The sequence below is a fragment of the Procambarus clarkii genome, chromosome 18 (genome assembly GCF_040958095.1).
Source record: "Procambarus clarkii isolate CNS0578487 chromosome 18, FALCON_Pclarkii_2.0, whole genome shotgun sequence".
Classification (NCBI taxonomy): Eukaryota; Metazoa; Arthropoda; class Malacostraca; order Decapoda; family Cambaridae; genus Procambarus; species Procambarus clarkii.
The window spans coordinates 27,236,266-27,262,895 of record NC_091167.1 but is presented as its reverse complement, the minus strand read 5'-3'; the positions used below and the strand labels follow the sequence as shown (position 1 = coordinate 27,262,895).

The 26,630-nt window shown below is 44.4% G+C and overlaps 1 protein-coding gene across 1 annotated transcript in view; it reads left to right on the top strand.

Annotated features, from left to right (window-relative positions):
* The window catches only part of LOC123754540 (uncharacterized), a 69,772-nt gene that overhangs the window by 25,868 nt on the left and 17,274 nt on the right, over positions 1–26,630 (top strand). The window contains exons 2-10 of the mRNA XM_069326754.1: positions 10,544–11,042; positions 12,257–12,335; positions 13,287–13,511; positions 14,190–14,329; positions 14,653–14,787; positions 16,169–18,846; positions 19,055–19,213; positions 19,875–19,953; positions 20,621–20,690. Coding sequence (XP_069182855.1) covers positions 10,962–11,042; positions 12,257–12,335; positions 13,287–13,511; positions 14,190–14,329; positions 14,653–14,787; positions 16,169–18,846; positions 19,055–19,213; positions 19,875–19,953; positions 20,621–20,690 — 3,646 coding nt within the window. The 5' untranslated portion in view covers positions 10,544–10,961. The remainder of the gene's footprint in view (positions 1–10,543; positions 11,043–12,256; positions 12,336–13,286; positions 13,512–14,189; positions 14,330–14,652; positions 14,788–16,168; positions 18,847–19,054; positions 19,214–19,874; positions 19,954–20,620; positions 20,691–26,630) is intronic.

The following is a 26,630-nucleotide window of genomic DNA, read 5'->3' as shown; positions in this document are numbered from 1 at the left end:
TAGTGTGTGGTCTGGTCAACATCGTGACTGTCCTTTCACTTGTGTGGACTGACTTAATAGTTTCATCCCCCCCCCCCAGTAATTGTGACCAAATTCTCTGGACAGATCTTTATTGACAACTGCACATTTCCGTTGCATAGGCTGCATGAAGAAGTTGGCTTCATTTCACACCGGTTAATGTTGCAATGCAGTGTTGCGACATCTGCCCGTGTGTTGGTTGGACCCATTGGACCAAGTGTGTGTGTGTGTGTGTGTGTGTGTGTGTGTGTGTGTGTGTGTGTGTGTGTGTGTGTGTGTGTGTGTGTGTGTGTGTGTGTGTGTGTGTACTCACCTATTCACCTATTTGTGCTTGCAGGATCGAGCATTGACTCTTGGATCCCGAACGTGTGTGATCCCGAACACACACACACACACACGCGTGTGTGTAGGGGGGGGGGGGGGAGGGGGGTAAAACTTCGCGTTACCTGAACACCTAACAACGTAGGGTATCTGTTGCTTAATTGTTAACTGATTGTTAACTGTTATTTGTTAATTGTTAACTGATTTCACACAGTCGAATGATATTTCTTTTTTTTTTTGTTGCAAGAATCAAATCAAATAAAATCCAAAAGTTGATTCATCAATGTTTGAAGGTTTTACAAAGTGGGTTTACACATTGATTCTTTGTTTATTAATGTCATTCTTGATCAATGAAATCAGAAACTTGATTAATCAATGATTGAACATTTGTGAGTTAGTTTATACAACATTACAACATATTATTAACATAAGAGAAAGTCACCCTAACAGCATGACACATAATCATTATAATCATATACTATCTTCAGATGATGAGTGATTTCGGAACTTAGCGTCCCCGCGGCCCGGTCCTCGACCAGGTCTCCTTTTTGTTACACACCCCCAGGAAGCAGCCCGTAGTAGCTGTCTAACTCCTAGGTACCTATTTACTACTAGATGAACAGGTGCACAAGGGTGAAAGTAACTCTGCCAATTTGTTTCCGCCTCCGCTGGGGATTGAACCAGGAACCTTAGGACTACGAATCCCGAGCGCTGTCCACTCAGCCGTCAAGCCAGACCTCTCAATACCGTTCAATCCAGATTACAATTTGGGAGCTGTATTCCCGAATGATTTATACAAATCATTACAGCTGCGGCTGGAGGGTACAGGTATTACAGCTGTGGGAAAACTGTAATTATAAATGATAAATAATACACGGGCTCACCATAGCCCGTGCTACTTGGAACTTTGTTCCAGGTAGCTAATCTTTAACAACAACAACAGATATATTATAGAGCAGTTAGACTGACATGTGTGTAAATCATACGTGGTAAAACTGAAATGATGAAAAGAGAATTTGATGAATTTGAGGAAACGGTTATGGGAACTGCGCTCATTCACCGTGAGTGAATGAGTGCAATATATTCACTTATATTCACTAATATAAGATATGTGTGTGTTTATCAAGCAGAATGTTTAGTACTACGTTGGTTGCTTGTGACGTGTGTGTAAATACATAAACACGTGGTCACGAACGATTGTTCTTGATGTATGTGTAAATATACATACACGTGGTCTCGGACGGAGGGTGAGAATAACTTGAGTCACCTTACCCCTTTGTGTGTGTGTTTACATCTCAATATACATAAAACAATGTCTTGTTTCAATCTTGCGTTGATGGGGCCAGCGCTGCCTGAGTGAGTGAGGGGGGGGGGGGGAGGGGGAGGGTGTTAGTCCTGGTCATACTTATTACACACACTCATCAGTCATGCTTATTAATCAGGATTATTAAGTATACTTATTAATATAATGCTACATCTTTCCTATTGCGCTTGGCGTTATTAATACTTTAATTTGAGCTACTGTGCACTCAGGTAGAGCTACTGTGCACTTGGGTAGAGCTACTGTACACTCAGATAAGGCTACTGTGCACTCAGATAAGGCTACTGTGCACTCAGATAAGGCTACTGTGCACTCAGATAAGGCTACTGTGCACTCAGATAAGGCTACTGTGCACTCGGGTAAGGTTACTGTGTACCCAGAATGTACATCCGCATTAGTTTCCTTTGCTGTGGTATCGAGAGACGGATTTTGGCTGAGAAACGTGGATAATCGCCGTGGATGGAGCAGGTTCTGGATAACCGCGTCTCTAGAAGAGTCTTGTGAGGTTCAGGTTCTCCCTGTCAAGCAGTGTCTGCCGCCTCCAGCCTGGTTACCGGTGACTACCGGACACTGTGTCTGCTTCCCCGTGAATAAGACATCTTACATATTATTGAAGATGCCAGACCCAAGAAAAGGCACAAGCTGAGGGCTATTATAAAAGGTAGATTCACTGACATTATCCTCATCATGGTACAGTTGGCTCAAGGGAACACGGCGGGAGGGTAAAAGTCTTGAAGATCCGGATGTCCTTAGAGGAGTTTGTGTGTGTGTGAGGCTGTTACCGGGACGACGTAATTCTGGTGTAAGATGAAGAGCTCCGTACCAGTGAGAGAGAGAGAGAGAGAGAGAGAGAGAGAGAGAGAGAGAGAGAGAGAGAGAGAGAGAGAGAGAGAGAGAGAGAGAGAGAGAGAGAGAGAGAGAGAGAGAGAGAGAGGAGTAGGACTTGACTATTACCAACGTCCGCCGGATCACTAAAGGCTACACCAATATGGTTGGAAACTCTACAAAACTCCAAATGTTATTTCTCAGTTGCATGAAAAGGGGTAAACGATTCCAGCGCCACGAGACAAGTGCCAGAGTCCACTTAAGTAACTCACCATCACTCTCACATGAAAATAGTGACTGAGTAACTGTGAGTAACTGTCTCAGAGTTGATAAGCTCGCACGAAGCTCCCCAGTAAAGTTGGAGGTCTCTGAGGAAAGGCAGCATATCAATATTTTATCAGGGAAAATAATAGGCCAACGACCGGCATTATCTAATTGTTTCGTGAGTAAACAGGCCAAAGGAGGAGGAAGGGGAAGGAGGAAGTGGAAGAGGGGGGGGGGGGGGAGAAAGAAAGAGACGAGGGGAAGGGAGGGGAGTAGGGGGGGGGGAAGGGAAGGTGGGAGGGATGGAAAGAGATGCGAGATAGCGAGGGAAGGGGAAGGTATAAGTCATAAACACACAGGTTAAGGCTTCACAAGGTGTAACAAGTGGAACTGCCCACAAGAGTGAGGACTTTTAAAGTCCTGCTCAGTCACACTGCGGTGCTTAAATACATGGCGGTGACGGAGGGCCCGCGCAGAGTACCTATACACATCAACCATCACAGTGGCCCTTGTAAGCGAGCACACCTGTTTAGAAATAACTGAAATCTCATTGAAAATGAATCTCTCAGTAGCAAGTGAATAATATATGTTTAGTCGATATAAAGTATATATCTTATTCACTTATTCAATAATAATATAATAAAGGATATAAAGTATATATTTATTCACTTATTCAATATATGCCTCACGCGTTTATTTGATTACAGCTGTCCACTTGCTCACTTTTGTCGGAATTGTAACGATTTGAACAACTTTGTTATGAATAAATGTACCGATTCTGATTTAAGTAATGTTTATAATTCTCCATTCCATCTGTTGCTAACTTCATTGAATTTTTTTTTATTGCATTCTCTTTCTGCAGCCTCACATAGTTTGCATTGGTAACGCGGTTAATTGTCAAATTATGTTTCTTAAACAAGTTCCTTTTATGCTCTGTTTACTTTGTAACAACCACTTCTACCATTGTAACGTTTGTTGTTAGTATGTAACCCTAAGGCTGTAATAATTGTATTTTATAACCTCATAAAAACTGGAATGAGTCCGCCCTTACAGCAGTAAATGCTCACCCCAGTTATCTCCCCTCTCCCCCCCCCTGTCTACCCAGTCTTCCTGTCCTCTCCCCTCCCCCGCCTCTTTTACTACATCCCCTCCCCTCCTCTTACACCTCCCGTTCCCACTTTTCTCAGATAATTTATTATTAAAAAGCACTAAAAAAAACTATATGGGTCTTTCGGAAACTATATAATTACAATCATTACAAATGCTAGAGAAAACACACCAAATATTTCATGCTAGACTATATAAAAATCATTTATGGATCTCCACATTTGATAATATTTCTTAAAGCCCTTAACTAAAGTCTATCCTGGCCAGCTTATGTTCGTCCCGTACCCCAGGCCTTTCTACCTGCAAAGTTAGACGAGTCTAGCCCCAACGCCTGGCTTCCTACTTAAGACAAACATTCTCACTTTATATATATATATATAAAGTAATTATCTTCAACCATTATAATATATTTACCTGTTGAAGGGGTCATATGTTAACGCAGTCCAAAACCTGTTTAGTATGATTAAAATCGTCATCAAGTCAACTACGATGTAATTGTTTATGACATAATAATCTCCAGGCACGTCGCTGCTCCGGGCCGAGTTCCGGGCGAGTGGTCACAAGGCCTCGCTCCCCATCTTGAGCCCAATACTGGGATGAGTGTTACTATAGAGGGACTCGTATGTTTACTGGGTTTGTATTTTGTTAGTGTTTAAAGCTTTGATGATGTAACTCATGATCCTCAACTCACTTCTGTATATTTTCTTTCGAGAGTGAATTATACCTCAGATGTTACGAATTCTGCAAACATGTGCTTGTCTATTAAATTAACTAATCCATGTTTCGTGCAGAGAGATGTCAGGATTCGCAACAGAGAGAGAGAGAGAGAGAGAGAGAGAGAGAGAGAGAGAGAGAGAGAGAGAGGGAGAGGGAGAGGGAGAGAGAGAGAGAGAGAGAGAGAGAGAGAGAGAGAGAGAGAGAGAGAGAGAGAGAGAGAGAGAGAGAGAGAGAGGGAGAGAGAGAGAGAGAGAGAGAGAGAGAGAGTGAAACATACCAAACAGTGACACCTTTATGAAGCAATAAACTACAGACCTGTGCACCTTGCATGAATACCAAGCAAAGTGGTGAAACAAGCTTCACCACTAAAGGCGTGAGGCTAAAAGAACATTATAATACAAATATTTATATATAGAAGCCCTAATATTAGTTCAGGAACAGCAAATCCTCCTTTACAAGCCTAAAAGAATTATATGGCTGGTCGACATCAATCAGAAAAGGGGTAAATTGACTGGCTTTATTTGTTGACAGGAATTTCGGATGTTACACCCCACATGAGACGGGTGGATAAGCCAAAGAAACATGCAGGAATGACAGCTTAGATCCCAAGTGGATAACGGAGCACGCCACAGAAAGCAAGACAGTAGAGTAAGAGTTATCAGGTTGGCGAGACACCACCAGCGAGGTCCCACAGGGATCAGTTCTAGCGCCGATCCTATTCTTGAATGACATAAATGATTTCCCAGATAAGAAAGAATCTTTCCTACCAAAGTATGATAATACAGCGCACATTATGAGGATGATAAACCCGGGAAAAGTGTGAGGCAGCTTCCCGGAAACGTCGAAAACGGCACACACTCGGTGTTAAAAACAGCAGCTAGAGTTTAATTCTAGAAAACAGCTAGAAATAAAGACGGGATCTGGCTGCAGGTGGCCTGATATGAGAGGGAAAACTCACACACTATAACACTAATCTATTTCCCGAAGCTCCTATCATTCAGAAATCTGCAGCTGTATAAGAAAATAAATGGCCAAAATAAAGTGTCTGTAGCGCTCTGGTCAGGCAGTCGATCAGTGTCGTGTTCACTATAAGTCAGGTTAATTCTGAAATGTATTCAGGTCTTCTCTTATGCAAGCTGAAGGAAATCTTGTGGTATGTTATCAGATTAGTTCCAGAGAGGAATCGGTTACAAAAGAGTGCAAGAGAGAGAGAGAGAGAGAGAGAGAGAGAGAGAGAGAGAGAGAGAGAGAGAGAGAGAGAGAGAGAGAGAGAGAGAGAGGGTGAGCTAGCTCATTTAATCCTCGCCTGACTTGCATGTGTAAAATGTCGTCTCAACAAATATATCTTCGAGAAATCATAAACATACCAGACGAATTTCCCCCCACAGGAGGCTCTAGCCTGCACCTGATGTGACTGTACCCACACACACACACCAACTATACACCCACACACACCAATTATACACCCACACACGCCAACTATACACCCACACACACCAACTATACACCTATACACCCACCCACACCAAGTATACACCTATACACCCACCCACAATACAAATCTGTAACTATGACCATGCTCGATAATGAACTCGTGTCAAAATACCATCCTTCGGCTTGATGTTAATCCCCTAGAACTGGAGGCACTGGTTGACACAGGGAGAGGTATAAGTGTGAGATGCGCATGAAGTAAGGGCCAGGAGGCTAGGGGCGTGCCACTGTTGCTGGCTCGGAGGGCAGGGCCTCGCCAAACGACCCTTCCCCGCCAGGTTGGTGAAAGCAGGTTCAGAGGCATCCTCCTCGGTCAGCGAGGGGCTCGAGGCAGTCTCCAAGAATGGTGTCACAGCTGACACCACCCTGGCCGGTGTTGGAAACTGGTACTCATTTGTTTATATATTTACGCGCGCGCGAGTGTGTGTACTCACCTATTTGTACTCACCTATTTGTGCTTGCAGGGGGTTGAGCTTTGGCTCTTTGGTCCCGCCTCACAACTGTCAATCAACTGGTGTACAGATTCCTGAGCCTACTGAGCTCTATCATATCTACATTTAAAACTGTGTATGGAGTTAGCCTCCACCACATCACTTCCTAATGCATTCCATCCGTTAACTACTCTGACACTGAAAAAGTTCCTTCTAACGTCTCTGTGGCTCATGTGGGTACTCAGTTTCCACCTGTGTCCCATTGTTCGCGTCCCACCAGTGTTGAATAGTTCATCCTTGTTTACCCGGTCGATTCCTCTGAGGATTTTGTAGGTTGTGATCATGTCTCCCCTTATTGTGTGTGTGTCTTATTGTGTGGCTAATTGTGTGTGTGTGTGTGTGTGTGTGTGTGTGTGTGTGTGTGTGTGTGTGTGTGTGTGTGTGTGTGTGTGTGTGTGTGTGTGTGTGTGTGTGTGTTAAATATGACGGAAAATGTGAGAGGAATGAGTCTTCAGCACGAATCTTCTCTATATTTATTATGTTCTTCACTTGAGAAGGACTGGACTATATGTCGGGCTGGTGGGACATAGGACATGGTTCTGGGGTCGGGCTGCGCGTAGTTCTAAACCTACCGGGGACCACGAGCCAGAACCTGGGCCCCCTCAGAGAAGCACGAGGAGCAATGGCCTATAGAAACCCCCGTGTAGCTGGAAGCATTCTATATCTGCCATCGACCGTGGTGGACCGTATTGACTGAGGACAAGGGGAGGTTGTGTTGATTGGGCGGCCTGGCGGGAATTATCGAGAGGACAAGCGGGACTGACCTGTTGCCTCAGACAGGGAGATGGGGGGAGTGTGGGGAGGCTGGATCGAGATTATGTAACTGACAATGAAAGAGCCTAGAGATACCCTTCTCTTGCCCTTCCCTCACCCCTAACACTACCACTAGGTGGTCCTACACAGCATTCTGGACGTTGTGGCAGATTGAGAGACTGTGTTAAGGGGAAAAGGGAACATAAAATATTATGCAAGTTGCCTAGACAGTGTTGTCATGCCAGTAGTGTTGTCATGCCAACAGTGTTGTCATGCCAGTAGTGTTGTCATGCCAACAGTGTTGTCATGCCAACTGACAGTGTTGTCATGCCAACAGTGTTGTCATGCCAACAGTGTTGTCATGCCAACTGACAGTGTTGTCATGCCAACAGTGTTGTCATGCCAACAGTGTTGTCATGCCAACTGACAGTGTTGTCATGCCAACTGACAGTGTTGTCATGCCAACTGACAGTGTTGTCATGCCAACTGACAGTGTTGTCATGCCAACTGACAGTGTTGTCATGTCAGTAGTGTTGTCATGCCAACAGTGTTGTCATGCCAGTTGTGTTGTCATGCCAACAGTGTTGTCATGCCAGCAGTGTTGTCATGCCTGAAGTGTTGCCACAGTCGCCTGGCCAAGCCACGTCGAACACTTCTCAGCCTCGCAGGATTGGGGTCCATGAGAATGTTCTTGTTGTTCTTATAAGACACTAGTTTTGTATATATATATAGAGTCAGTTATCAGTATTAGCAAGTATCTTTGTATCTCTAATTTTCTGGTTTTGATGTTCAGTGTGTCCTCGTCCGCTTTATATCAATCAGTTTGGCGCGCTATGACAAATACACAATAGACCCCTTGCTTCACAACGCCACTACGGACCCCTTGCTTCACAACGCCACTACGGACCCCTTGCACTCACGCAACGCTAGAGGTGAGTGCAAGGAGCTGCATCAGGGTTGCCAGAATCCCTTTTGCTAAAAGTAGCGAGCTTCAGGACTAAAAGTCGCGAATGTATAATAAAAGTAGCCCAACGAATTGCATATCGACATACATAGCTGGGGCTATAAGGAGCCCAAATTGGGCTTCTTATAGCCCAATCTGGGAACCCCGCGCTGCGTTCTAACTACGTTTACAACGTCAGACGTCAACAATGGTCCGTGACCGGGAGACTGTAGAGTGTCTGAACCTTGTCAGTGGGACGCAAGTGTGATTATCAATGCTAATTTGACCCTACCACCTTGTTTCTTTGTGGGTCGCTGTAGGTTCTCAGACTGGTAGCTGATTTATTTACACACACACACACACACACACACACACACACACACACACACACACACACACACACACACACACACACACACACACACACACACACACACACTAGTGTCAGAGTAGTTAACAGATCTTTTCGCGAGTGAGAAAATCTGGTGTGTGTGCGTGTGAGATCTCAGATCACGTGTGAGAAGATCTACGTGTGTACTAATCTCCGTGAGTACACACGTAGGTGTGTACTCACCTATTTGTGTCTGAAGGATCGAGCACTGACTCTTGGATCCCGCCTTTCTAACCATCGGTTGTTTACAGCAATGACTCCTGTCCCATTTCCCTATCATACCTAGTTTTAAAATTATGAATAGTATTTGCTTCCACAACCTGCTCCTTAAGTGCATTCCATTTTTCCACTACTCTCACGCTAAAGGAAAACTTCTTAACATCTCAGTGACTCATCTGAGTTTCCAGCTTCCTCCCATGTCCCCTCGTTCTGTTACTATTCCGTGTGAACATTTTTTATATTTCCACTCTGTCAATTCCCCTGAGTATTTTATACGTTCCTATCATATCTCCCCCTCTCCTTTCTTTTTTCTAGTGTCGTAAGGTTCAGTTCCTTCAGGCGCTCTTCATATCCCATTCCTCGTAACTCTAGAACGTGCCTCGTCGCAAACTTCTGAACATTCTGTGTGTGTGCTGTGTGTGTGTGTGTGTGTGTGTGTGTGTGTGTGTGTGTGTGTGTGTGTGTGTGTGTGTGTGTGTGTGTGTGTGTTGTGTGCGTGTGTGTGTGTGTGTGTTCAACTCATCCTCCTGTTTAGATAGTAGTTTTTGAAACTGTGTTCACCATAGTACAAAGATTGATGAACTAAACAATTTGATAGTAGAATTTGGTACTATTCACTTTATACAGTCTGAAAAGAATGAAGCTAAATAGAATTATTAAATAACTTTAATACTCCTAGGCCTATTATAGCACATATATATGCACTATATTAGGCTTCATATATCGTATATTAGGCCTAGGAATGTCAGGTTAAGTTAGTTTGTGTTTGCAAAATAGAAAATCTTTTCCGGTCTGTCCAAATTCAGTAGTACCGATTTCTACTTTCTAATTGCTTTGTAAGTCGGTATATGTACTATGGTCCTCGCCGTTACTATAAGTACTACCAAAACAGGAGGATGGACTGGTGTGTTAGAGAGAAATAAATGTAGCAGACATAAAAGAGGAAAAATAGATTGGTTAGAAAAGCGGGATCCAAGAGCTAATATCTCGATTCTGCAGACACAAATAGTAAATACATACGTATTTATATATATATATATATATATTATATATATATATATATATATATATATATATATATATATATATATATATATATATATATATATATATATATATATATATATATATATATATACACACGCTTGTGTATAGTTAATGCGTGACACATTCCTCGTATCGATCAAGAAAACCAGGAAAAATAAAAAATAGCACGCAGTCATTCATCCTGTATTTAGGACCACATCTGGCGACACTTAACACATACCAGGAGCTCAAGCTTGTGTCCTGCGTCCAGCTTAAGCTTTCCTTGTAAGCCACGTAAATATATTTCCCCAAAGCGACCCATTAGAGCGGGAATATAACCGGGATATGGGGATGTCCCCTTAACCTGTTCAATAGTGGCTAATGGGAGATCCCCGGACCTTGGGTTAGAATCCCTCTGGGACTCACAGGAGTTCAAATCTTGCCTTAAGGGTCCGAAAGGCATCAGTCCCACGCACGCACGCACGCTCCACGCACGTGTGGGGCTCCTGCTGGACGTCTGACCGCACTCACACACACACGCACACACACACACAAGGTCCAGTACTGTACAGCCAACAAAAACATGTATTGAATGAACTTATTAACTAAAAAAAAACAGACTCGACCTTCCTAAACTCAGTCAACTTGTTTTACAGGCTACAAAACACCGCCCCAGAATTAGTTCTCTTCCTCGAGAGCAAGACACCTAACTTGAGAGGCAAATTGGACGGAGCCGTCCTCGAAGCTTTTAGGGAGCCGTCCTCGAAGTCTTAAGGGAGTCGCCCTTGAAGCTTATACTGAGTTCCCCTTCGAAGTTTAGAGGAAGTAGTCCATGATAAATAGAGAGAGTCGTCCTCGCAATCATCCGAGAGTCGTCGTAGGATACAGGGAGTCGTCCTTGAAGCCTTCAAGGAGTTGACGCCAAAAGAAAGTGAGAATCGCTCTCGGAGGCTACAGGAAGTTGCGGCAGGAAAGAAGTCTACATCCGAGGCCGCAAGGAGTCGAGGACGGAGATAAGGTCGTACTCGTGGGCTACAGGAGGTCGAGGACAGGGCTTAAGCTGTCCTTAGCATCATGGTGAAGGTCGTCCTCGCAGTCCTAGTCCTCAGCTGTGTCATTCCACTTGTCGTCCACGGTGAAATTTCACGTAAAAATGTAAGTATAATCTCGATTTATTATATATATAGCAAGCGCGCTTTTGTGTGTGTGTGTGTGTGTGTGTGTGTGTGATGCAGTTCTCCCAGCCTTTCCTCGTAACTCATGCCTCTTAGTTCTGGGACTAGCTTAGTGACATACCTCTGAACTTTTTCCAGTTTCATCTTGTGCTTTACAAGGCACGGGCTCCATGCTGGGGCCGCATACTCCAGGATTGGTCTTACATATGTGGTATACAAGGTTCTGAAAGATTCCTTCCTTGTGTGTTTATGTGTGTGTGTGTGTGTCTGTGTGTGTGTGTGTGTGTCTGTGTATTCATCTAGTTGTTCTTGCGGGGATTGAGCTCTGCTCTTTCGGCCTGCCTCTCAACTGTCAATCAACTGTAACTAACTACTAAGTAATTTTTTCACACACACATACAAACACACACACACACAGGAAGCAGCTCCGTAACAACTGTCTAACTCCCAGGTACCTATTTACTGCTAGGTAACAGGAGCATCAGAGTGAAAGAAACTTTGTTCATTTGTTTCTGTCTGGTCCGGAAATCGAACCCGGGCCACAGAATTACGAGTCCTGCGCGCTGTCCGCTCAGCTACTAGACCCCAGTGTGTGTGTGTGTGTGTGTGTGTGTGTGTGTGTGTGTGTGTGTGTGTGTGTGTGTGTGTGTGTGTGTGTGTGTGTGTGTGTGTATGTGTGTGTGTGTGTGTGTGTGTGTGTGTGTCACTAGATGCATATCTTATTTTTCTGAGAAACTCTCAAGGTTACAATCACTTATTCACATTCTAATTTATTCTAAATAATTCTTTCATCATTGACATTTTTTCTAATTTATTTCTAAATTTCGTCCAGATTTTAATCCAAGGTTAACACAGGAGTGTAATCTATGTTGCACTATTAATGTTCTCTTTTGCACTATTAATGTTCTCTGTTGCGGGCACACCTTATGCCCGGCTCTCACCTATGGTATCAAGCCACTTAACCCATAACCAGTAAGTTAGAAGCACTAGCTATCAGAGGTTTACTGAGAGAGAGAGAGAGAGAGAGAGAGAGAGAGAGAGAGAGAGAGAGAGAGAGAGAGAGAGAGAGAGAGAGAGAGAGAGAGAGAGAGAGAGAGAGAGAGAGAGAGAGAGAGAGAGAGAGAGAGAAACTGTTATATACTTCAAGTTACATATGTCTTGTTACAACTAACAAGAGTGTCTACACGATGACAGACAGGAGGACGATGGCGACGACAGGCAGCCATTGGGGTACTCAACCCACCCATCCCTACATCCGTGGGCCACTATCTAGGTGAGTCGAGTCACTGACTAAATGAGTCATTGTTTGGGGAAGTCACTGTCTAGTTGAGACATTGTTTTGGAAAGTCACTGTCTAGTTGAGTCATAGACTAGGTCAGTCAACACCTAGGTGATTGTAAGCTTGCATTGTTCCCGTATTGAGGGTGAGGCAAGCCTTTTTGATGCAATTGAACATGAACACCATGCCTGCATTCCTTGCCTCAACCTGCATACCGAATACATGCAGATTTTGTTTAACAGTTGTCTTTTCTTCTTATATTCCATCCTCTAAAACTTATTTACGGATCATTTATCCGAGATGTTGTACAGAGTTGGAACATTGTCGTGATGTGTGTATTTGTATTTTTGTATTTTCAATTGGTGTGTATTGAACAATGGTAACTGTACAGTTCTCAAGTAGGATCGTCATACCTAACAACAGAGCCCTCGATGCAGCTTAGTATTCTCATCTTTATGTAATTCCCAACAGCATCTTTGATGCAGCTTAGTATTAGTATCTTCATGTAATTCCCAACAGCATCTTTGATGCAGCTTAGTATTAGTATCTTTATGTAATTCCCAACAGCATCTTTGATGCAGCTTAGTATTAGTATCTTTATGTAATTCCCAACAAAATCTTTGATGCAGCAAAGTATTCACATCTGCACATAATTCCCAACAGAACCCTTGATGCAGCATGGTAGTCTGATGTTCGTGTGCAAGGATATGGAGTAACTGTCCATATTTGCGCGTTAGCCCCCTTGTAAACATCAAATCACGAACCATCCTTTAAGCCCTTGGGTATCGAACGCGTCCTTAACTATAATTTATTCAAAGCACATAGATTTGTTTAAACTTCATTGTCAATAAGTTCTTGTGACTCTTGGTTCAATTTGTGTGTTTTGACCAATGATAATTGAACAATTCTCAAATAATGTGTATTATGTATCGTTGGTTGGGCCAGGTGCCGACCAGCTGATCGACTCTTGCCCTAGGGACGAGGTGAAGATGGCCGGAGGGGCGTGTCATCCACTGCTGAAGCAGGGGCCGTGCCTGCCGACGGAGTTCGTGTTGCTGAACCAGAAGACCAACGAAGGCTACTGCGCCCCCAGGCTCTGTGCCCCGGACAGGATCTTCATCTTCAGCGACCAGTTGTGTCATGACCCTCGTAGCCTCACCCTCTGTCCTCGTGCGTAATGCAGGGCTTTATACTTTGTTTTATAAAGTAGTTGTAGTAATTACCTGTAGTTCAGCTGTAGCAATTAACTTTAGGCGATTGCTACAGCTGTAGTTGTAAGTGCTACAGTTGTAGTTCAGTTGTAGCCATTACCTGTAATTCAGTTGTACTCATTTCTTGTAATTCGATTGTGGCAGTTATCAGCAGTTCATTATATAAGCAATTCATCTGTTGGAGCAATTCTTATATAACTGCTTCACCTTATATACGTTCACCTTATACATGCAATTCATTTGCTTATATGAATTGCTTATATAAGCCCTGCGTAAGCCATATACTCCCACAATAACAAGTATACCGGGAATAGTCCGGCCTTCTTAAAACTTTTCATAGTTAAACAGTAATTTATAAACTTTTTATCTCTGCTGGTTGCCACACTTGCCATAATTGCCACACTCTTGCCCTCGAGTAAGTGAGTTGCCTCTGTCAACTATTGCCACAAGGCGATCACTGAGTCGCCGCTCACACTGTCGTTCCTGTATACATAATATAGCAAAATACAACTCGACCAAAGAACAGGAGTTGCAATTTATCTCGCAGATGAAACTGACGTTGATGATAACATTTAGTACCATTGCTTCCTCTGGTCCTCCTCTTGCGACGCTGGTCTTGGGTGTGACGGCTACACAGCGGGTCGTCAGCTGTACCACACAGCGTACGGGACGCCCGTGTGCCAGTGTCCGGACGGTACCTACGAAGGCGACGACGACCTCGACGACGACGTGTGCGAGCCCATATTGGGCCAGACCCTCACCTGTCCAGCAGGTCAGGTGAGTGTAAGGGCTAGATGGGGTGTCTATTGGGGGCTAGGTGAGGGGCTACTCGGGGCTAGTCAACCCTAGACGTTAGCCGAACCTTTGCAGCTATAGAAGGGAAAAATGTTGTGATGTGAATGAGGCTCCGGTGCTGTGGAGGGCATAGCGTTCTCTTGTGTTGTGTGGATGGGGGCTGAGTGAGTCTCTGGAGGGATCAGGGGGGTGCTGAGGAAGGATCCGGGGTGCTGTGGAGGGATCAGGCAGTGCTAACTAGTCAGTTACGACACATTTCTTATCAATGATGCTCCAGCAGGTACTGACGACTCTGCCTCCCACAGGTGCTGTGGTTCCGCGACTTCAGCCTCCCGCCGGAGTGTCTCCCTGACCCCTGTGGTGGTGAGAACCTCAACCGAGGACCCAACGACCTTCCCTTCGTCCCCTCCGCCGATGGCAAGTGCTTCCAGCTTGGACAGGTGAGTGACATATGTCACAGTGTGGGACAGGCGAGCCATAGGTGCTACCAGCTAGCACAGGTGAGCCCCTTAGGTGTCACTAGCTAGTGTAAGGGGTCGTCCGTTAAGGTCCTACGAGGATCGGTCACATTTTATCCTTTGTACGGTGTGTATCATAATGAATTTAATAAACACAATGTGTCTCGAAGCTTCACACATGAACTGATTCAGAGAAAACTATGCCTGTCGCGAACCTTGGTGGAGATCTCTGCACCATCACATCTGTACGTGGCCATTAGAATTGAATACGTAAGTGGAATATAAATATTAGGAATATTAACAAGAATTTCCATGAGGAGGGGAAGACATCGTAATTGTATGCAGGAAGTTAGGTTACGAATGAAGATTAAGAATGATTTCTCCCTGAAACTTAAGAAATGAATGAAGACTTTGTGGGGCTTGTGGTTATAGCATTATCTTCAAGCATTACATGTACGTTTAGAAGTGTCATTACAACAATGACAAAACAGCGTTTAATATTATATATATATATATATATATATATATATATATATATATATATTTTCCAAAGATTTTCTAATTCCATTAAAACAGGCACTTCTGGTGCCAAATTGAATTTAGTATCGTCAACACTGTATGCATTAGACAATGTGTACATAAATGTTTGTGTTGTATTGGGTATGAATGATTATACACTGTATATAACCCATTCCTCACACTAGCACAGGTGAGCTACAGGTGTTACCTGGAACAGGAGACTCACAGGTGTCACTACATTACTCCAACACGCCACAAGCGATTTTCCTCCCATTTGATTCGTTAACTATTTTTGAAAACGCACACAGTACTTCGATGTAGTATATTTAAGAATCTGTGCCTTTTGAGGGTTGAAGAATCAGTAAATCAGGTTGTAGTTGGTTGGGATCCATAAGCCGCAGAGAGAGAGGGCGAGGAGAGAAGTGTCCGGCGGCTCCAGCATCACCGCAAGATGCTCACGATATTGTTGAGATGCTGAGGGAAGGATGCAACGCCAAGCAGAAAATATTAGATAGGATGCAGTCGTGGTGTTAACAGATTAATATTGTTTTAGATGTCTAATTACAGTTAATATATAGGTAGCCAGTTCCTTTAAAGATAAATATAATTGTATGTTCTGAGGAATGAATCTTCTATACAGTTCTTCAGAATCTGAATTACATTCTAATTCTAATTAGATTCTGAATTAGAATCTAATTAGATTAGATTCTATTTAGTATAGAGGAATCTTCTTCTATACAGAATCTTCTATAACCCCACCGGAAGAGGTTACTAAAATGTCTGAAGACTCGGGTAGTCTTAAGGTAAGGTGCTCATGCAGGGGCGTGTGTTGTCTCTCCCACAGATGAGCGGTGTGTGTCCGGCCCCGACCTGGTACTCCCTGGCCCTGGACCGGCTCCAGGGCGTCTGTTCCACCCTCGAGGACGCCGGCTACCAGGTCTTCGACCCAGAGACCCTCGCCATTATCAACGAGATCTACGGACCTCCCATCCCCAGAGAAACGACTGCTCCCATTCCTGTACCTGGTTCACCTGGAACTCTCAGATCTGAAGGTGTTGTTTCTGAAGTCTCCAGTCCTGGAGGAGTAAGTCCTGGAGTTTCTGGTCCAGGTGTGAGTCCTGGAGTTTCTGGACCAGGAGGTGTGAGTCCTGGAGTTTCTGGTCCAGGAGGTGTGAGTCCTGGAGCTTCTGTTCCTGGAGGTGTGAGTCCTGGAGCTTCTGTTCCTGGAGGTGTGAGTCCTGGAGCTTCTGTTCCTGGAGGTGTGAGTCCTGGAGCTTCTGTTCCTGGAGGTGTGAGTCCTGGAGCTTCTGTTCCTGGAGCTTCTGTTTCTGGAGGTGTGAGTCCTGGAGTTTCTGTTCCAGGAGGTGTGAGTCCTGATGTTTCTGTTCCTGGAAGTGCGAGTCCTGGAGTTTCTGTTCCAGGAGGCGTGAGTCCTGGAGTTTCTGTTCCTGGAAGTGTGAGTTCTGGGGTTTCTGGTCCTGGAAGTGTGGGTTCTGGAGTTTCTGGTCCAGTAAGTGTGAGTCCTGGAGTTTCTGGTCCAGTAAGTGTGAGTTCTGGAGTTTCTGTTCCAGGAGGCGTGAGTCCTGGAGTTTCTGTTCCAGGAGGCGTGAGTCCTGGAGTTTCTGTTCCTGGAGGTGTGAGTCCTGGAGCTTCTGTTCCTGGAAGTGTGAGTTCTGGAGTTTCTGGTCCAGTAAGTGTGAGTTCTGGAGTTTCTGTTCCAGGAGGTGTGAGTCCTGGAGTTTTTGTTCCAGGTGTGAGTCCTGGAGTTTCTGTTCCAGGAGGTGTGAGTCCTGGAGTTTCTGTTCCAGGTGTGAGTCCTGGAGTTTCTGTTCCAGGTGTGAGTCCTGGAGTTTTTGTTCCAGGTGTGAGTCCTGGAGTTTCTGTTCTCGTAGGTGTGAGTCCTGGAGTTTCTGTTCCAGGTGTGAGTCCTGGAGTTTCTGTTCCAGGTGTGAGTCCTGGAGTTTCTGTTCCAGGTGTGAGTCCTGGAGTTTCTGTTCCAGGAGGTGTGAGTCCTGGAGTTTCTGTTCCAGGTGTGAGTCCTGGAGTTTCTGTTCCAGGTGTGAGTCCTGGAGTTTCTGTTCCAGGAGGTGTGAGTCCTGATGTTTCTGTTCCTGGAAGTGTGAGTTCTGGAGTTTCTGTTCCAGTAAGTGTGAGTTCTGGAGTTTCTGTTCCAGGAGGTGTGAGTCCTGGAGTTTCTGTTCCAGGAGGTGTGAGTCCTGGAGTTTCTGTTCCAGGAGATGTGAGTCATGGAGTTTCTGTTCCAGGAGGTGTGAGTCCTGGAGTTTCTGTTCCAGGAGGTGTGAGTCCTGGAGTTTCTGTTCCTGTAAGTGTGAGTCCTGGAGTTTCTGTTCCAGTAAGTGTGAGTCCTGGAGTTTCTGTTCCAGTAAGTGTGAGTCCTGGAGTTTCTGTTCCTGGAGGTGTGGGTCCTGGAGTTTCTATTTCTGGAAGTGCGAGTCCTGGAGTTTCTGTTCCTGGAAGTGTGAGTTCTGGAGTTTCTGTCCCTGGAAGTGTGGTTCCAGGTATTTCTGTTCCTGTAGGCGTGAGTTCGGGAGTTTCTGTTCCTGTAAGTGTGAGTCCTGGAGTTTCTGTTCCTGGAGTTTCTATTTCTGGAAGTGCGAGTCCTGGAGTTTCTGTTCCTGGAAGTGCGAGTCCTGGAGTTTCTGTTCCTGGAAGTGTGAGTTCTGGAGTTTCTGTTCCTGGAAGTGTGGTTCCAGCCATTTCTGTTCCTGTAGGCGTGAGTCCTGGAGTTTCTGTTCCTGTAGGCGTGAGTTCGGGAGTTTCCGTTCCTGCAAGTGTAGATTCTGGAGTCTCTGATGTTACAAGTTTGGGTCCTAAAGTCTCGAGTAATGCACGTGGGGATCCTGGAGTTTCTGGTTCAATAAGTGCTGGTCCTGGAATTGCTAGACCTGCTGGTCGTCCGGCTGTAAGACCTGGTATATATAGTACTGTAAGTTCTAGTACTGGAATCCCTCGTCCTTCAGGTTGGACTACAAGCTCTGCTGGATTACAGCCTCTCTCTGGTATCCAAGGTCAATCCCGTCCATCATCTGTCTCTGGTGGACAAGGTTCCTCTCCTCTCTCAACTGTCTCCGGAGGCCAAGGACGGCTTAACGCTGTGAATGGCCACGGAACTCAGGGGTTATCTGGAGCACAAAGTTCCGTTAACCATTACCTGGGAGGACCCTCTCTCAGCAACGCGTCTCTGGGACACCGCCCCGGGTACTCCACGAGGCCACACAACCCCCTCGTCTCTTCGTACAGTGGTACTGACATCTCTCCACCCCACGGCAGTCAGCTCTATGGCCCGCCTTCCATGTACAGCAACGAGCGACACTCAACGGAGTCGGATGAAGTATCTTCGGGAAGAGCCTACGGTTCAACGGGACACCCGATCATAGACGTGGTGAAGGGGCATCTGATAGCAAAAAAGACGAACATCATGGATTCAATATCTGGGGCTGTCGACAACCTCGACTTTCTTAACATTCCCTTAGGCCAAAAGTTACAAGGGTTCATGAAAGGGTTAGTATGCTATCGAGGTTTTTGTATTGTTTGAGGGAGTTGTAACTCTACACTGAAAGGGGTGACACGATTGTTATATATAAAGGATGATAAAAAGAGAATATAAATGTTTACATATACCAACACGAACTGGACTGTAAAGAATACACAGGACAAAGGAAAATACATAACCTTCCCAGCCTGTATGGTTGTGTTGTTAATATTGTAGAGTGAAGGCCATTATGAGCGACCTGGTGAGTGGGCGGAGTCACCACAGGAGTCGTCGCGCCCCGCTGCCACACGCCACCCCCGGCAACGTCATCGAGACCCGACTGGTCGGTTGTCGTGCGGGAGCCCAGAGGGACATCAACGCCAAGTGTCGCGACACGTGAGTCTTAGTGTATCTCTACCTTACCTTTCTCTCTCCCTGTACGTTCTCGACTCACACTCAGGGATCCCGGGTCCTACACTCAGTACGATTCTCAGGCGATATAGAAATGGTTGGGTACGTTTCCTTTCACCTAATAATACTGTTTACTTAAATTATCTGTTAACTTTACTTAACAGTAAATCTTAGTGACTTACTAAACCAGTTACTTAGCACCCGGGAATTAGTCAACTGTTATGGGTTGCATTTAGGGAAGGTCAGTACTTTGAATTTTTTTTTTGTGGGGGGGGGGTTAACTCCCCCCAATATAAGTCTAAAGTATATATACACAGAAATCACAATAACGTGATATATCAAACGAACAAATCCACAAGGGCCTTGATGAGGGTTCGAATCTATGCACGGGATGTTCCCAGATGCGCCTTAGTCAACTGTACCACGACGTAGTCAAAAAGACTTGCAACCTGGAGTGCTACTGCCCTCACTAGGATCCCGAAGCCTAGCCGGGGTTTCTCACACGTCCCCCATGCACCCGGGCTCTGTCAACCAAATGTTCCACATCTACGCCTTTACTTCAATACACACAAATCCTTGGATTAGTCACAATACTGTTGTGTTTAATGACATTATATATATATTATTAATGGGTTACTCTTTGCAGTATCCTGCCTGCACAACCACTAGTCAACCGAGCAACCCGCGCGGCGCCGCCTGTGCCGCCCCAACCCGGCTGCCCCGGGGTAAGTTCCAGCTCCGTGTCCCCAAACCTGGCGGTGTATGTCGTCTCCACACCTGCCTAGGGTAGGTGTGGATGACTCTTCCCCCCATGCTTATAGTTTTATTTTTATCTTGCTTGGTAGGTATACGTGTGTGTTCACTCACAGGAAAAGATCATAATAGCATCACTGCTCCTCGTGTCTTCCTGGTGTGATATCCTACCTCGGATATCTCACTCTCATTGCCAGCATGTAAGCTAGGGTGCACACACACCACCATCTGACAGGTGTAAATACATATAAAATCTCGCCTTCCTCCATTACCAGGTGTTCAAGACCGGGACTCATGACGCTTTTACCCCGCTACTAACGAAACCTGTACATCTTTCCTCAATCATGACGGCTGAAGCGCTAAAGCGCCACGAGGCTGCTTTTAACAATAATATTCTCGGGTCGAGATATCCTCACGCAGCGTTTCCACGCTCGTAAAATGTTTACTAAGAATACAGACTATTAAGCTGCCATGACTGAGGGAAGATGTACAGATTTCGTAAGGGAATACGAGTTGCATGAAGCGTTTCCCAGATGTGGTACAGCTCCTCCCTCTTGACAGGTGTGTGTGTGCCCTCTTCCTTATCCGTTAACAGGTGTACAGATGTGTCATTCCGTTCATTCTCTCTCTCTACCGTAGGGCCAGTCGTACGACCTACAGCGGATGTGTACGTCATCAAGCAGCGCAATCAACTCCATCAATGCCGCCGGTCTGGGATAGAGCTCCCACCAGGCTGTTGCTGCTGGCCTAATGCATCAGGTGGCTCCTTCAGTCAAGGCTCTTGTCTCCCGCACCATGGCATTCTCACTCTCTCCCCCACAGCACTAAGGTGCTCTCCCTCCACTCTCCCACAGGCTTCCGGAACTCTCTCCCCAACAGCACTAAGGTGCTCTCCCTCCACTCTCCCACAGGCTTCCGGAACTCTCTCCCCAACAGCACTAAGGTGCTCTCCCTCCACTCTCCCACAGGCTTCCGGAACTCTCTCCCCAACAGCACTAAGGTGCTCTCCCTCCACTCTCCCACAGGCTTCCGAAACTCTCTCCCCAACAGCACTAAGGTGCTCTCCCTCCACTCTCCCACAGGCTTCCGGAACTCTCTCTCCCACAGTCTTTTAGCTCTGTCCCACAGCGCACGCTTAGACACAATTATCTCAGTAAATTATTATGGTGAAAGTGTCGTTGGTTGGCTTATCTCCCTTGATCATCACCTTCTCTTCTACTTCCCATGTTTAACAGCTCTCTCTCTCTCCTCTCTTATCACTCCGCTGTTCCTGTTACATTACCCACATAGACTCGTATATTTTTGTATCAGTTATTATCTCTGCACTTCTGGTTATTCTCCGCGCGTCTTCCAAGTGTGTGGTAACTTTGTTTACATTCTGCCACCAAGTACCGATAAGTGCTCGTCGTTCGTCCTGGAAGTGTTAAATGACTGATCCTTGTTCGTCCTGTATGTATTTTATGATAAACTGGATCGTCCTGGATGTGTTATATTATAAACTTGATCTTGTTCGTCCTGTATGTGTTATAAAGTGAACCTTGTTCGTCCTGGATGGGATATATGATAAACTGGACCTTGTTCGTCCTGTATGTGTTATAAAGTGAACCTTGTTCGTCCTGCATGGATGTGTTATATGATAAATCAGGACCGTGTTCGTCCTGGATGTGTTACATATTATAAACTGGACCGTGTATCTTGTCTCTCATTTATCCTCTGTGGTACATTTCTCTCTCATTGTACACTGAACAATCTGAAATACTTGTAAGGGGTAAACCAGCTGATCTCGCATCCTATATCCTCGTCCAGTCTGGGACAGATCTCAATGTCGTATTAATGTCAGCGAACTGTGTAACCAAGAACACTATTGTATCGAAAATTAAATAATATTAATACATTTAATAATGTTGTGGATAGTTAGATTAAAGAGAGGTTTGCTGTTCTGCTTCTGTTGGCAATTACTCAACCTGTCCTCAGACCAAGTTCATTCCATCCACCGGTCGACCCCAAAATACGCATTTATCAACTTTAACTTGCTGTTCATTAAAAACAGGAGTTTTCTCACATATAAATTAATATTGTTATATATTAGCATATTGTGCATATTTAGGCACTGGTTAGGTTAGGTGTTTAGGTTCTGTTGGCGATTATTTGTATTTGAAGTACGTGGGTGAAGCATTTACAGCGTTGTGGTTCGAACAAAATTCGTCAGTGAAGCACTTGTTCCGGAAGTGTTCGAACGTCATCAGTTGTGAGTCGTGTGTAAACCGTTTTTCACTCATTAACCAGCCCGTCCTCCAAACAAACTCAAAAGTGATTCCATCCACCCGCCAAACCCCAGCTGTTTATGAATGAAAAACAGTTTACACACGACTCACAACTGATGACGTTCGAACACTTCCGGAACAAGTGCTTCACTGACGAATTTTGTTCGAACCACAACACTGTAAATGCTTCACCCACGTACTACAAATACAAATAATCGCCAACAGAACCTAAACACCTAACCTAACCAGTGCCTAAATATGCACAATATGCTAATATATAACAATATTAATTTATATGTGAGAAAACTCCTGTTTTTAACGAACAGCAAGTTAAAGTTGATAAATGCGTATTTGGGGTCGACTACTGGATGGAATGAACTTTGTCTAAGGACGGGTTGTGTGTATACCGTTTTTCATTCATAAACAGGGGGTCTGGCGAGTGCATGGAATGGAATTCGGCCTTTGTTTATGAGGAAACTAACTATTCAACACATTCAAGTATGTAATAATATTTCCTTATATATGAAAAAATACAAATTTTGAATGCGTAGTATGTTAAACTGTACCCCCAGTGGTCTTTAAACTATGAAATATAAATTTGTTATGAACTAGTTCCATACAGTTTTCATTTGCCCAACCTGTCCTCAGGCTAGGGATGACCAATCAGGGCTGATCCCACAAACGCATTCATCAGTGTTAAACTAATTAGCTGCAGACCTCACCCAAAGAAAACGTTGGCAATATGCTGTACAAGCGGAAACTATACTAAATATAGAAGAGGCGTTGCGCTAGTAGCTACACGTTTTGGCGTTCAGCCAAGACGTAATATGACCTGTAATTCCAGAACAGTTTTCTATCCACTTTATAATAATAATGAGAAAATCCACTGGGCGGGATGCGAACCTTTGACCCCGGCATTGCCAGTCGCGTACTCTACCACTAGAACACCACTGTGTTGTAAAGCTTACGCAACCGGATTTCTAATGAAATCACATGAAGTCTGGAGGTCCTTACTGAAGCCAGTCCAACGTGCTTATCTCAGAAGCTAGACATATATATATATAAGCATACTTAACAAGGGGGGGGGGGGGGTAAATATAAAAAGGTTGTGGATTCCTTCTTACAACTCTATGCGAACTAGTTCGCTATGCCCGAAACATTATGCGTACTAGTGGCTTTAGGTATTGTATGTACTACCTCTATCTTTAAATCTAACAGAATGTTTGTACTGTAACTCTGCAACTATGTATGTACTTTTCCTAAATAAATTATTATTATTATTATTATTATTATTATTATTATTATTATTATTATTATCACATTGGCCTGCAGGAACATGATAAAGTTGACGCCCTTGCTAAGGTTGCAGTAAATAAAGACAATATTAAACGGAATCTTGAGTTATCAAATAGGTCCCTTAAAAGTGTCATTAGACGAGAACTCTTGCATGAATTAGAAGAAAGTAGAACACTGTAAACTGGAACTAGCAGGTCCATTGTTCATCACAATGAAATGTGTGAAGTCAAACATGTGTATGGGGCAAGTAACAAAATAAGTAGACTAACAGATGTAGTCACAGCTCGTATAAGACTTGGCTACAAGTATCCCTGGCAGTTCGGCTTGTATAGGGATCTAGATGAAGTAAAGTGTAAAGTGTGTGGACAAAGACAGGGACACACACTCGAACACTATATCTTGGATTGTAGTAAAATTGAGCCATTTAGAGATAAATCTAAATTCAAGTTGTATATGGCAACCTATCTTATTACTAAGGATTAAATACCTGAAATCCTTTATCTGTATATATATTTCGCTCCCAGTAGATAAACGACACATGAGATTAAGGAACAAGTAGTGTATTGTGAAGACTAATAATAAACAGCAGCTTCCCTACGACTGTAATATCTCCATTGCTCAAACAATTATGTATTAGCGATAAGACCTATCATTACTGTAAAATAACTTTCTGCAAATATATAGCTCTTGAAATAGAACATTCTCTGTAACTAGCTGACATTGTAACTATAAGGTGTGAAGGTAAGAGGAAATTGTTCATGTAATAATCTAAGATAAGGTCTGATAAAAGACCTTTTGTGCCCTCTTTAATGCTTTTTGCGCTACCGCTCACAGCATGAGTATGGGGTGCACAATAAACTAGCCGCCTCCGGCGGCAACAATCAAAGCCCACAAGCATTCTGGTGAAAGGGCAGAGTGGTCCCACACCTTACACCCAAACTTCAGAAACACACAGAAATTACAATAACCTGATATATTAGCGAGACTGCACTTTAGCATTATTTGTTATTTCATGCAAATGATAGCATGGGGGGGCCTTTCCCTACCTTCCCCCTCTCCCCCTATGACTGTCCCCCAACAATCACCAGTTATCCTGCAAAGTTTGATGAGGCTAGCCTCAAGCCTCTGCTCTACAACTTTTTAAAGACAAATAGATCTATTTAACTGACCTCAAGCGTGCAAGCTGTCCACTATAACCTGCAGGCTGTGTCGTACAGAGCGTTGTGCTTGCTGTGTCGTACAGAGCGTTGTGCTTGCTGTGTCGTACAGAGCGTTGTGCTTGCTGTGTCGTACAGAGCGTTGTGCTTGCTGTGTCGTACAGAGCGTTGTGCTTGCTGTGTCGTACAGAGCGTTGTGCTTGCTGTGTCGTACAGAGCGTTGTGCTTGCTGTGTCGTACAGAGCGTTGTGCTTGCTGTGTCGTACAGAGCGTTGTACTTGCTGTGTCGTACAGAGCGTTGTACTTGCTGTGTCGTTCAGAGCGTTGTACTTGCTGTGTCGTACAGAGCGTTGTACTTGCTGTGTCGTACAGAGCGTTGTACTTGCTGTGTCATACAGAGCGTTGTACTTGCTGTGTCGTACAGAGTGTTGTACTTGCTGTGTCGTACAGAGCGTTGTGCTTGCTGTGTCGTACAGAGCGTTGTGCTTGCTGTGTCGTGCAGAGCATCTCTGCTCAGAGATACTTCCGTTTGGAAGAGACACTACAAACGGAGCAGAGAAAGTTGAATGTAAATTATTTTGTTAAATTTTCTTTACACAAAATATAATATTAGTTACATCTAACAATTACTATCCATATTCACAAATTAACCAAACCTCTTTATCCGACTTTCTTCCACTCTCAGCTGGCTGACAACAGCACCAAGCGTTGCCACCCTACAGACTATCCTAAGGTCCTTACATAATCCACTCTTAAATCCCGGCCCATGACTCGTGATCACTAACACAACCTGCGCTACTACACTCCCAACTGCATGGATATTTCCTTACACCACACACACACACTCACTACTCCCACTCTCCCCTTAATGGCTTCTTGCTTCATAATAGATGCAGTTTGAGGGAAGGTTTCTCTTCCCGGTGACTGCAGGAGAGGTGATGGCAGACGCTTCATTTTGGCTCGGTAAACCTGTTCATTTAGGAGCCAGGGCGGAACAAGAGCCGGATGTGCCTCGGCGTTCCCGTGTTGAAAAAACACTAAGCCTATGTGACGATTTTCCTCTGCTGGGAAAATCGTCGCATGTTGGTGGGAAACTATTGTCCTGTGACACATAAACACACACTGTTAGGCGGACCCTGGCGGTCCCCCCAGGGAGGCAACACTCCTCACAGCAAACCAACTGACAGCTATCCGTCAATACCCAGTGACCCTAGATGATAAAGACGTCTTGAGAACTCCGGGTAGGCGAACAATTTCGCGGCTTGATCCCTTGAAATATTGAAAATAAACAATCAATGTGTACTTGCATATGCAGGATACAGAAACATCTCTGTAAATTCCATTTAGATATAAATTATCATCCACACTTCCCTAGAAATAAACAATGCAATCACCTGGGCTGTATGAGCCCCACTCAGCCAAGTGAATGGAAAGTCCATTTAGATAAGTTGAAGCAAAATAGCAAAATACTTTTATGAGTGATTTGTGAGAGAGGAGGAAGCCTTAAATGGTGTCCTGTGATGTCCAGACTCTTACCATTCTCCATTTAACGACGCAGCTGAGATGTGGCGTGCAGGAAATAATCCTTACGAAATCGGTGCATCTTTCCTCAATCATGGCGGCTTTGTTTACATGTATTAAACGGGTTATGAATTTTGAAGCACCAAGAGGTTGTTTATAACAATAACAACCCTGGGTTGTGACGTTTCCAAGCTTGTAAACTATTCAGTGTAAATTAAGCTGACAAGATTGTTGAAAGATGCACAGGTTTCGTGAGTGGTTGAGTAAATGCTCAATAAGAATCCTGGATGTGTGCACATGGTTCCACATGAAGGTGCTTAGTGTCACTTTTATCAGAGTCGTTACTGTTGATAGTTATATAGCTGTCGGTCATCTGACAGTGGTAGTCCATATTAAAATTATTATTATTAT